This window comes from Thunnus albacares, chromosome 20 (assembly GCF_914725855.1).
Source record: "Thunnus albacares chromosome 20, fThuAlb1.1, whole genome shotgun sequence".
Classification (NCBI taxonomy): Eukaryota; Metazoa; Chordata; class Actinopteri; order Scombriformes; family Scombridae; genus Thunnus; species Thunnus albacares.
Genome location: NC_058125.1, coordinates 2313579 through 2326826, shown reverse-complemented (window position 1 = coordinate 2326826; position 13248 = coordinate 2313579). Strand labels below are relative to the sequence as shown.

At 39.9% G+C, this 13248-nt stretch overlaps 1 protein-coding gene across 1 annotated transcript in view; it reads right to left on the bottom strand.

The window, feature by feature from the left end:
• The window catches only part of ryr2a (ryanodine receptor 2a (cardiac)), a 187702-nt gene that overhangs the window by 14474 nt on the left and 159980 nt on the right, over positions 1-13248 (bottom strand). The window contains exons 93-104 of the mRNA XM_044338318.1: positions 11335-11416; positions 10101-10259; positions 9801-9955; positions 8292-8507; positions 7855-8127; positions 4747-4953; positions 4329-4643; positions 3879-3949; positions 3471-3621; positions 3058-3144; positions 690-962; positions 334-464 (exon numbers count right to left, since the gene is read on the bottom strand). Coding sequence (XP_044194253.1) covers positions 334-464; positions 690-962; positions 3058-3144; positions 3471-3621; positions 3879-3949; positions 4329-4643; positions 4747-4953; positions 7855-8127; positions 8292-8507; positions 9801-9955; positions 10101-10259; positions 11335-11416 — 2120 coding nt within the window. The remainder of the gene's footprint in view (positions 1-333; positions 465-689; positions 963-3057; positions 3145-3470; positions 3622-3878; positions 3950-4328; positions 4644-4746; positions 4954-7854; positions 8128-8291; positions 8508-9800; positions 9956-10100; positions 10260-11334; positions 11417-13248) is intronic.

The window sequence follows — 13248 nt, the reverse complement described above, 5'->3', positions numbered from 1 at the left end:
TCAGATTTTTTGTGCAACAACCCTGTCAAAATCCCCCAACCAATAGAAGGCCAGGTATAGTGTTGACCAATGAAATGACTGGTCTATTAATTTCCCTATTCACTTTCATTCCAGGCTTATTCAAGTATGCTCAGCTTTCTTTAGCTGCATTGATGGAATACACCCCTGGAGTTCTTCCATATAACTGGTTTACAAAAACACTTGGCTCTGTTTCCTTTCCTGCTTGTTCCCTCTTGGGAGTGGGAAAGGAAGATACATTTTCAATGTGCCTCATTTTCCTCTCAGCCTCACAGAATTAATTTTGACAGAGCTTAATACTGTATGTCTACTCACTGTGTGTTGATTACAAGTCTGTCCCACTGTCCTTTAATGTCATCCTCAGATGGTTGTTCTGTGATGTAAAGACCATCAAATTCCAGCTTCCTGGCCACCTCCTTCTCACGCTTGAAGATCACCAGTGGCACCTACATCACACATACACGCACGCACGCACACACGCACACACGCACACACACACAAAACAATATAGGATGATCACAGAGTGCTATTTCATTCCAGAAAATTTTAAGCCTTGGATTGGAATGTTAGATTTAATGCTTTTAGAGAAAATGATTTGTTAGGATTGATACATATTACAAATATTTTAGATTTCTTTGTGTTATACTCAGTATCAATAGCCAGCAGCATGCCTTGAGACAATAGTATCCGATGATGCAGAAGAAAGAGATGACAGTGTGCAGGACAGCCAGGATCCGCAGCATGGGCTCCATGTATCCGCTGCTCTCCTCCAGGACAAAACGAACTGTGACAGGCTTCAGGGGCTCTCCACCCTCATCCATCACCTCGTCCTTCGTCTCCACCATTGCCTCTCCACCAAGTGGATCCCACTGAACACTGCTGTCCGGTTGGCTGCTGGTGTACACAACTTCCCTTTCCTCAACCACTGTTGAGGATGTAGAAACCTGGAAGAGACAATTTATTAGTCCTTAAAACTTAGAAGTGAAGCTCAGCTTTGCTCATCAAAGTAAAAATAAAACAGCATTTTAATTACTTTTAATTTACATTGCCCCTTTCCTTATGAAGTTAAAATCTTTGCAATAGGGCTCTTTTAGACTGACAGCGTCCATATCAGGTGGTATTATTTGTAGCAAGTTTAAGTTTATTTGTATCGCACCCTTTCATACAGAGGCAATTTCAACGTGTTTTACAGAGGAAAAGAAAAAGTAAGCGAGGCATACATTCCAGACAGTAAGTATTTGGACAGTTACACATTTTTTTATCTTCAGGCTCTGTGCTTCAGCACATTCAAAGTGCCAGGTCTCAGCTTTAATTTGAGTAGATTTACATCAATATAGAAAGAACTGTTTGGGAGATTTAGCCCTTTTAACACAGTGTCCAAAGTTTAGGGGTTCAAATGCTACTAAATGTCTGTTGGGCAGCAGTTGTTTCAATGTTAGTTCAGCACAAAAGAGCTCACGTGGTGCAACGCTGATTGAGATTTGCCATTTAGATTGAAGTGGAGTTTTCTGTCATTATGAGGAGTAAAGAAGTGTCCATGGAATAGAAGCAGATAATAATAAGGCTGAAAAAAAGCAAAACTCTATCAGAGATATCAAAGATAGTTGGTTTGCCAAAATCAATGGTTGGGTACGTTCTAAAAAAAGCAAGTGAACACAGGAAAACTAGAATACGTCAAATGAGCTGGTAGACCGAGGAGCATAAGTCTTGTAGATGAGCAGATGGTGAAGTGTTGAGCATTATTTGTGGTAAACTGACCCACTTGACTTCTCTCTAGCCTTATGAACCAACATATACACATTTTTCATTAGAATTTTTCTTTTTGCTAATTTGTGTTTATTGGTTAGTGTTTTTGATATACACTCCAGATATTCCAAGCTAACTTGGAAAGTACATAAATGGCGGGGGATTCTGGGGGTCCTCCTCAAAAATAGAGTTAAGAAACAGCCACCAAGAAATGAAAACCAAAATTGCATCAAGAACAATATATAATTGGGTGGATCAAGGCAGGAAATGATTATTAGAAGAATGGTTTCATATTTGAAATTATATTTATAAAACATCTTAAAAACATTATGTAGCCTAAAATGGTAGTAGGTTACCTACAAACCGATTAACCGAGAAAGTTTCAGAGCAACAGAGATACAGAGTGTCCCCGTAACCATAGTAACTCACTCTCACTCCTGCCTGCATGTGTTCGGCACAAGAGGAGAAGGAGAGACGCTGTGCTGCTGCCAGAAGAGCCGCAGCCTGAGGTTACTCTGAGCAGCATGCATGGGAATAAATTAATAGATTTGTGTATATTTCTCACTTTCCCCCTGATGGTCAGCCTGGCGGCTGCTGCACGGTGCTGCTGTTGCACTGTGCTGCTCTGTCTTGTCTTTCTGTACTTAATAATACACATAATTTGTTTTTCACTGCGTGAGAAATGGACGTGTGGCGTGAGAGCGTGTGAAAAGTGTCAGTTCCACTTGACTTGGCAGCCCTATTCTATGGACTGATTTTCATCCTCTATCAAAATGATGGAAAGAGGAAAGTGTAGAGAGAAAAAGCAACAGGTTCTGTTATGGCTTAGGTATGTATGGCTGCCAATGGAACTGGCACACTGGCATTTATTGATGATTTCACTGCTGATGGAAGCAACAGGATCGATGCAGAGGCATACAGGAGCATCCTTTGTGTTCACATTCAGCTAAATTACGTTTGAAGACCTAAACTTTGGCCTCTTTGTGCTATATCTCCCACACTGTTCTTTCTGTATTGATGTTAATCTACTCAACTTAAAGCTGAGGCTTGGCGCTTTAATGTAGTATCCATTATTTTCTTTCTAATTGAATATGCTGAACCCCAGAGCCTGACGAACAAAAAATGTGTAGCTGTTCAAATACTTACTGTCTAGACTATCTATCGAAGGACCAGAGGGAAAATCAAAGGATGACAGAAAATATTAAAAATAGCAGGAAAGATGATCTGTGAAAATTTAGTTTCTAACCAACAGTACTTTAAAGAAAAATAACAACATTACTAGTATACCATTACCTTATAGAATAGGAGGATGAAGTTGATGGCAAAGGCAACAAACAGAGCCAGCATTCTCATATTGTAGAAGTTCCTGGCAAAGTAGTTCTGCAGGGGAGACAGAAAGATGAGCTCATGTCTTCTGGCTGTTTTCCTAAATAAACTATCAACTGCTTGTCATTGTTGTTGTGCTGTTCACATCTTTACTCACACTCTTCACCCCAATGCTCAGTGATGGCTGCTGGCTTTCAGTCACATTATTGCTTTAATATCAGAACTTCCCTCCTCACCCTTACTGCTCTAATCACATATGATCACCAGTATTTGTTGAAACTCTGAACATGTTCACATTTGGACTAGAAAATATTGAGTTGACAGTTGATGACCACCACTGACAAAAGCAAATGAAAAAAGGACAGAAGAGTCTCCTGTACCAGTAGTTTCCTCTGGTAGGCGATGATCTTCTTCAAGAAGGCTGATTCCTGCAGATCAGGCTCATCAGACTTTGAGGTGTGATGCCTTCTTACTTTTGGCTGCATCTTCTCATTCTTCTGTTGTTTCTCTTGTTTCTCTCCATGTCCACCCCTGAAATCACAAAACAGTTCATATTTACATATAGCTAACATGGCTAAACTGCTTCACTGTGGCTTCACCCATTTCAATATGCTTTTAGATTTTGGACGGGTATATTATTTTACATATACATTTTTATATATATTTCACAGCTGCGTCTCACTTGTACTATACTTTAATGTTTCTACCGTCTGTACATACTGTGTTTTTGTCTGCCTCTGTAGTTACAATGGCTGTTGTAGGAATCAATAATAAAAACGTGTACATACTCAGGTTTTTTCTCTGGTTCACATTCAGTCTCTGGTGTTGCTTCCTTCTCCTCTGAGGAAGAGCTCTTTGACTGAAAAAGAAAACACTGTTAGAGGAATGAACCAGGGAGAAAGATTTACAAAATATTTTATTTCATTGACACTATGTGCTAGGTGTAATTTATATTTATGACTGGATGTATGGGGAAAAATCTTGCTATGGACAAAGGTTGTATTTATAAATGATAGACCACAAAAGTGATGGTAAACTATTTCTTTAGAATTTTATTTTTTACATAGTTGGCTAACTGGGCAAAAAGGAAACAAGTTTTGGCATCATTGGGGATCAATCCTTGTCCATTAATTAAAACAGACTGCATAAAAATAACACAAACTGGAGAGAAAGAAACAAGACATAAATTGTGGTTTCAGTGAGTATAATGAAACCACAACCTTTTTTTTCTGTCTCACCTGATGCCTCCGCCTGAGCTCTGGTGGGGGCGCTGTAGGTGGGGTTGGGGGGGTTGGAGAAGGAACTGGGGAGTTGAGCAGATCAGTCAGACTGGCATTGGGGTTATGGGGGGTGATCTTGTATTGGCCCCCTTCCCTTCTTAAGTCCAGGCCAAAAATGTCTGACAGCACCTCAGTCTCGCTAGTGTTGACTGCCAGGTCAGCCAGGTCCTCCTTCGGTGAGCTGCGGTCAGAGGGTCTCTTTTCTTTGTCCTCCCCCTCCCCCCGGACCTCGTCCTGAGTGGGGTCCGGCATGTTGGCCAGCAGCTCAGACACCTGGGGATGGTAGCAGTTGAGGTGTTAAGGAAGAGTTCTTATTTAGTTTTGTTAAGAACCTGTGGACACACTGCTCCATGTTATTTTAATTATGTAAAATAACCTTTATGGTCTTGGCTCCCTCAACCAGATTGCCTCCCATGAAGGTATTGTAGAAGATTCGGCAAAATCCTCGGGCCACACTGAATGCTATGTGGAGCAGGCTGAGCAACACTGACCAGTAGAAAGACACCAGGGTGGTCACCATGTCCTTCACTGTCATGTTCTTGATCTTTTTCACCTGCTTCTTTAAGCTTTTCATGGATAACACCTGAAAACAGAGAAAGACAGAGAAGTGGAGGTAAATTGTGTGTTCAGTGGCATGTCTCTGCTGGCTGTTGAGTGTAATAAGGTTCAATGTCCAACATTTACATGACCAGATCAAACATCAAGTAATTTATCACACATGAAGATCAATTCCTCCTCATGTGTTGATTTTACTCAGTCTGTGAAAACTGTTGTGTAATGTCTTTTGTAGCTCTGCAGGAGCTTTGTTAACTCTGAGAAAATAAACCCTGCTGATGGAATTTGGGGGTGCAGAGTTTGAAAGATGTGGGCAGGGAGTTAGGAACGGTTTAAAGACAATCGCTATAGAACTACATTATGAGAAATGTAGGATCCAGTGTTTTTGGAGCTTGAGCCATGCTTCGGACTATAACACAGGATGTCTTGGCCTCTGCCTCTGTATTGATTTTAACTGTCCTTTTTTCAAATGTGTCTGTTGTAAGTCAAGTAACTTTATGGGAATAATTTCTTCAGGTCATAGTTTCAGGTGAAAAGAAAAAGAAAGAATCTTGCACCATGTCCATCTCACTTCTCACTTCATTGACACAATGTTTCGGTCCTCAGACCTTCATCAGGCAGAATTCTTGTCTGTATGAATTTTGAAGACAGTAATGTGTGTGTGGAGATTAGGGCTGTCTCTTATTAGGACCTCTGCAGCTCTGCACTATTATCAACAACTACAGTATGCAGTGATTGTTTATGCAGACAACACATAGATATATCTTCCCCTGAGACCTGGTGACCCAAAAAGCCTAGCTGCTGTTGTCTCAATGACGTCAACTGTTGGATGGCACAAAGTTTTCTTCAACTCAATAACTCAAAAACAGAAATCATATCGTTCAGTCCACCAAACCCTATCAGTCTCATTGAGAGTGTCCTTGGTCCCTTGTCTACTAATGTAAAGCCTGATGCCAGAAATCTGGGAGTACTATTTGATTCAGATTTAAGCTTTGAACCACAGATCAAAAAAAGTTGTCCAGTCCTGCTTCCTTCAAATAAGAGCAATCTCAAGAAGTAAACCAATGCTCTCACACTCTGACCTGGAAAAAGTAATTCACGCACTTATTCTCTCTAGATTTGACTCCTGTAACTCCCTCCTTTCTGGCATAAACCAAAAGTCACTCTCTCACATTCAACTAGTTCAGAATGCAAAAGCTATGTTTCTTACTGATTTTAACAGATGACATCACATCACCCCAATCCTGGCTTCTCTCCATTGGCTCCCTGTTAGATTTTGAACACATTTTAAAATTTTACTGATCACTTTAAAGTATGTCTGGGTCTGGCCCCAAGCTACATAATAAATGTTGACCCCATATGAGCCAGTTTGCAGCCTTAGATCCTCAGGTGGGGACCTTCTAGCTGTTCCAAAGTCGAGGCTTAAATCTAAAGGTGACTGTGCTTTTGCCATCACAGCAGCTCGGCTTTGGAACGATCTTTCTGAGATAAGGCTCACAGAATCAGTGATTTCTTTTAAATCACTTCTTAAACCCCATTTTTATAGACTTGCTTTTATGTGATGTCATCTTTTTATTGCTTTTATTCTTTTTATTTGTATTTATTTATATTTGCATCTTTTAATGTTTTTTGTCTTTTTATCTCTTTTACCCTGTTTATCTTTCATCATCCCTCTGTCTTCTCCCTGCTAAGTTTCTGCATCTCTTGTCTTCTTGTTTTAACTTTATCTTAACTTTACCTTAATTTTGTCTTGCTTTTGTTTGGCCTGACTATTTGGCTGTTGTTATATTGCCTGCTTTTGCTTTGTCTGTCAAAGCATTCTGTTTTAAAAAGTTGGAATATAAATAAAGTTATTATTATTATTATTATTATTATTGTTTGAGCAATGAAGACTATGGGATATGGTTCAGGGATCCTGAATAAACTAGTAAGATTATCCTTTTTTTTTTTTTTGTCAAAATGGTTTAAAATATTCCAAAAATCAGGTACTGGTACAGCCCAGGTTTATAGGAGCTAGCCAACCCTTGAGCCAATCAAAACCTTGTTAAATGTGTAGGAATGGGCTGAAAGGTTTGCCTTGTGTCAATCCCAACAGAGATGACTGGAGTACTTGGATGGTGAAAATTTTGACTCCTAATGGGATGGGATTTTGCACAAAGCACCAACATGTTCAAAAAATGTTTTTTGAACGTGTTGCATTTAACCAACTTTTGAGGACAAGCACAAAGAACATATTATAATATATATGCAGGTAATAAACACATACATGTCCACTTCAATGATGAATACCTTGTATTAAGTGACTATTTCTATTACTTCATTGATCTAAGTTATAAGTATCTGGTATAAATCATGTGTTATTCATTGAACATGCTCCCACACAATGCCTTTTTTGACTGTTAGCTGTGTTTGGTGCTGTGTGAGTTTTCACAGTGAAAACAGCCCTGTGTTTAATATAATCCAGGGAGTCCAGTAACAGACACCAAAATACTACACAGCAATTCATAATATTATTATGAAGCACAGTAAAATGAATTTTATTGTGCCAGAAAAAGTATTTAATTGGCCAACACAGCACCTTGCCAGATGTCTTTGTTGGCACCCCAACTAAGCCAAAACAGTGGTCCCATTCAAATGAATGAAGGAGCTGTTTTTCATGCATTCATGCTGATGTCGGTCTGAATGCAGCTTAACACCGTGTTTACACTGAAAGCATCTCAGCCGAGTTTTTCAGTCGTACGTGTCACGCGTGTAGGCTATGCAACCTGAAGCAATGCTCTGTTTTACGTATGTAACTACAGTCACTGTATATTGGGCTCTACACAGACAACGTAGCGTGAGCAGCATCATTTGCAGCGAGTGCTCTGTATGTGTTTCTACACTGGAGGCCTTCAGGTACAATGTTGACATGGTATAAGTGTGCCCTCACCTTGATCAGCAGCATGACATTGTATCGCAGAGCAAACAGTGCCATGCGGACAGTGGTAACAGAGAAGAAGCCCATCTCAGGGTTTTCTTCATCTGGCTTCTCCCGCTCACTCTCTTCTTTAACCGCTGAGCGCTCGCCAGCATCCGACATCTGAGCCGCCAGCTGCATCTCAAAGATGGTGTCCTCGCAGAAATTCACAAACAACTCCATCTTCTCTTTCTCCCCTCCTTCATTCACCACATCAAAGATGAACTGACGCTTGGATTCTTTGACCTGGGTAGAGGGTAAATAAGTGATAGCAGATAGAGTTTGCACAACCGGGAGCTGGGAGGAAATTTGTGGATTTGTTGTCATTATTGAACACTGTGACCAAATCAGGCAGCGTCTCTCTGAAGTGACTACTCTGGAAATTCATTCATTTGTTGTACCATCTTTACCTGAGGTTTCTCCCACTGAGTTCGACTGGACTCGCTGATCTCAAAGTACACCCTCTCGATGCGCTTGGCACTGCCCATGATCTCGATCCTGCCCAGGTATGGCTGAAAGTAGTTGAGGACACTCTCTGCCAGCTCCAGAAAGGTCTGCAGCCGGGTGTCATGAGGCATGTGCTCCGACAGGTTGGTCAGCAAAACCGCCACATTGAAGCCAATATCCTTTTGAATCACAGTTCAGTTTAAAGTTTTTGAACCTTTCACATAAATCAATTTCCCTTTTCAACTTGTTTCTCCTTTCCCACTAAAGAAGTTCAACACAATTCATTCTCCAAAATCTGTGAGGATCACAGCAGAATGATTCTACAAAAAGCTGCACTTAAAACACAGAACTTGGCTACTATAAGGCTACTATAAGGCTACTATCCATGGTAAATCTTAGCAATGTTGGGTAACTCTCTAGGCTTAGTTCAGACCAAAGATTCATGATGAGACACGCTGAAACTTGCAACTACTTGCAATGCGCCGATCTGCAAAACCTGCCAGTTTACATCAATGCAACTAGATGAGATGGTGTATCATCTCCGTAGCAACGACGCAGTGTACTTTTGTTCTAACTGACAGGTTTTCAGGCTTTTTTATAGCTGGATATAATTTGTAGCGTTTTAACATATGAATAAGGATATTTCAGTGAGTTACTTGCTACAGTTGCATTTCTAGTATTGATGAAACGGGGGGAAAAAGATGGGAGGGTCCAGGCTCCTTCGTCCAAAGCTCTACCATTTCGATCAACTGACAGTTTGCTGACCTTACCATCTGACTTTGCTATGAGGTGATTGGCTGTTGAAACAGGTAACGTGCCTAATGTCCTAAAACCAGCCACTTGAAACTTGACAAACTGAGGCGACGCCATCAGCCGGCTTCAGTCGAACTGAGAAGGACCAGTTCACACTGCTGCAACTTTTCCTTGCAACATTCTAAAACGGTTTCATCTCGTCGTGAATCTTTGATCTGAACTGGGCTTTAGATTACATCCCAGAAAAATTAAAGATACACTTAAACTGTGCCATCAGAATGTGAATGTGTGTGAATGGGTGAATGTGACTCGTAGTGTAAAAGCGCTTTGAGTGGTCAGACCATTTAATGGGCACTGTCCTAGCTGAGAAATTTGATTCCACAAAACCAACAATAAAATAGGATGGCTGAGCTGTCAGTCTAGAACCCAACAACAAGAGAAGTCCCACATGTTTCAGTGTGTGTCACATTAGAGAGAAATAGAGAAATGAGAGGAATCGTATCAAATTACTTATTCTAATCTGGCTCCATTATCAGTCAAAAGAATGGAAATGAAAAAGAAGAAAAAAAGAAGAAAAAAGACCAAAAAGAAAAAGAAAAAGGCGAAACTGACAAAAAAAAAATCCAAGTAGGTTCTCTTACTAACCTCACATTAGATCATGTTAAAAGACTTGATGAAGATGTACTTTTTTAAAGATCTGTGAATATCAAGTCCTTTACCTTGGCTGGCTCATGAAAACGCTCCACAAATTCTTCATAGTCCAGGAGTTCATTCTCATCAGTCTCAGCACAGGAGAGAAGGAACTCTGTCTCAGACTGGGTGTAGTGTTTATGACTCTCCATGGCCTTATGGAAGTCCCTCTTGGAGATGAGACCTATCAGTTAATTTGTAAATCAATAAATCAACAGCTCTCACATGTGTCTTGATAAATCTCTACATTCATATAATTAAAATCATGTAAAGCCTGATGCTTCCCGAATGACAAATATGATAAAAAAAACAACATTTTGGAACCTTGCCTTTTCCATCAGGGTCATACTCCTTGAAGGTGTCTGATGAGGTGAGGTCTTTCAGTTTGAGGAACATGTCAAAGAACTTGAGGATCATCTCCACGTTGTTAGAGGACTCCACCAGCATGTCCACCATCTGCTTCCCAATGGTTCCATTCACCACATTACCTGCCAAAACAAGACAACACACATATGAAGGCATTCAAATAAAACCAACACGACATGAAACTACTTTCACCATCTACAGTCAGTAGAGCTGGTCTCACAGCACAGTGGCTGTCATTATCCCGTGTTTTTTTTCATTTAGCCTGATGATATAGTGATTGTGAAATAATGATTTTATCTGCCGCATAAAGCTTGGTAACAATTTATTATTATCTGACAACAGAAACAGAAAAATATGCAAATGAAAACAACTATATCATTAAAACAGTGTATGTGATGACAGAGAACAGGAGATAATAGGTTATAAATGCAATCTTCTTGCAACCAAGAGCTTGAAACTGAAACTTCTGGTAGTATCTGGTATCTGGTAGCTCTTCAGTGTAATTAGTGTAATCAGTAAAGTGTATGAACTACACAGCAGACTGCAGTCTCTGCTAACAGTGAGGGTGACGTGGTCTCATGAATGAATCCATGCACATTGAGTAGAACTGTGTTATATATGTGTTTGCTGTCTGAAAGGGGTATAAATTTAGTAGAAGGTACTTAACTTGTTATATAGTGCTACTGTGGCTTACATGTGTCTGTGTAATCCTGAGCTAATGTCAATGTACTGGTATCACTACTGGTGAGTAAGTAACTGCATGTTACTTCCTAAAAAACAATATCCCTTTAGCCAATCTCTGTACAATGTACAGACTACATTTTCAACATGTACTCAATCTGTGTCAATGGTGTCATTTATATTTAACATAAAATGTATTTATATACATACATTAATTACATTATACATACATTACAGACAGTGAGGCTATTTATTTCAACCTGTCAATTATCGTGAATAGCAGCATTCATACTAGTCATGCTTTTTTTCAACATGGGTGTGGATGTTTAAGAACATTTGTATTATACCACTGCAAATACATTTTCATTCTTTTTAGTTCAGTTCTGAAAGAAGAAAGGTGACTGTGTTTTGTGTAATTTTATCAGTACTTGAAGTTTTGAGTGAAACACCGCTTTTCAGCTTGGTATTGGGACTCTTTCATACAAGTTAAAAGTATACTCATGGACATAAACCTACCCTCCAGCATAGACAGCAGCATAACCACCATGTCTTTCTGCAGATCCATCAGTTCCTTCAGTAACTCAATCTGACTCGAGTCCTGGGGTGAAAAAAGAAAAATAAAAAAAAATACAAAGGTGTTTTAAGAATTTTCAAGCCACCTACACTTTGTTTAACCATTCCAAAAATGACAAAAAAATAACTCATTCAGAGAATATTCTTGTTTTTCTGTTTTACTGTAATAACATTTCATGTGAATGTGATGGAATTAGTGACCGTAATGAAGGGTGGTTTTATGGATTCGATGAAGAACTGTTTGTAATATCCTGCCTGATTTATTACAAACATGCATGTAATGCACTTCATTGAAGTTTATCCTTTGACTTCAAATTTGAAATGAGACACTGAAGACAAAAAGCACATGTGTAGTTTTATGTATAACAAGGAGGACATGATCCTCCCCATCAACTCCCTCAATGAACAAGGATTGCAAGATTGACTGGCAGTTACACATATTGGCTGCAGTAAGTACATCTCTCAGTTTACAGTACAGTGTTTGTTCCAATAAACAATAACACAAGTATCAGTGAGAGGGGCTAAGTGACTGAGAAAAAGGACCTCAGTATCAATTTGCTACTCCTTAAAGATGACATAACGTGCACATTTCCAGGTCTACATTTTTTCTGGGGCTCTACTAGAATATCTTTGCATGATTTACAGTTCAAAAAATATGTCTATGATCATCAGTTTCTTTGCACATTTGTAACAAAGACTTCTGCTACGAGAAATACTGGCTGGGAGAGCTTAATCAGCTGAGCGTGCTTGGTCTGCTATGCCCAAAGGAGACCATGGCCTTGCCTGGAGCTGTGCCACAGAGGAAACGTTGAAAGCGGTGCAACAGGACATGGAAGCAAGTGGGCAAGTGTGGGGGAGTGCAAGCTAGGCTAACTGTTGACCCATATAAACAGGCAGTTCCAACAATCATGTTGCCTAATGTTCTCTGGACAGCAAAGTAGATTATATAACTCCCCCATCAGTGCTGGTCACTTGTTGACATGCGAGAGCTGTCTGCATCCAACCGAGACATGTACTTTTCTTTCTAAATGCACTTTAATGCACTGTGCTGCTATCTGCTCATTCTTTTTTTGAATCTTGAATCTTGAACTTCTCATCTGGAGTGCCCCAGTAGCCGAAAGGTTATTGTGCATGCCACATGACTGCAACGTCACTGGTTCGATTCCCGCCAGGGACCTTTGTTGCATGTCATATTCATCTCTCTCTCCCCTCGTTTCCTGTCTGCCTCGTCACTGACCGCTATTCAATAAAAAAGGAAAAAACGCTAAACAACTCCTTATTTAAGTTATACTGGCCCTTCATGCAGCCCCTCAGTTCAACCTCTATCTGAAACAGGTCATTTTAGCTCCTGTCTCTTTAAGGCCCCCCTTCCGATGAGCCTACTCTGTTTTGATCGGTCATCTCCTGAAGGCTTGCCCCTTGGCGGACTTCTGCCAGCTCCAGAGGCTACATAAACAAACAATTTTCCTGTTCTTTACTCAAAATATAAACTTCTCAAATATATCTGCACATGGTCCAACATGAATCCGATCCAAAATATGTGGGTGGATAACACAAACAGCCTGTGAACAACCTTAGCAACAAAGGCTACGAAACAGACAGCATGCACAAACAATCTGACGTCAGTTCAATGGGGAAGTAACTTTGCAAACGGAGAATGCAGAACAGGCCCTGACCTTTGACTTGAAAGTGCTATTTTTACATACTTTCACCTCAATTTTAGGACTTTGACTATGATTAACATAAAAATCTGACATTATAACAATATATAAATGTCAGAAAATTACAAAAGGCATAATATGTCCCCTTTAAGAAGAGCTAGTTGAAATGGTAACAATGCATCAATGCTGCCACCTA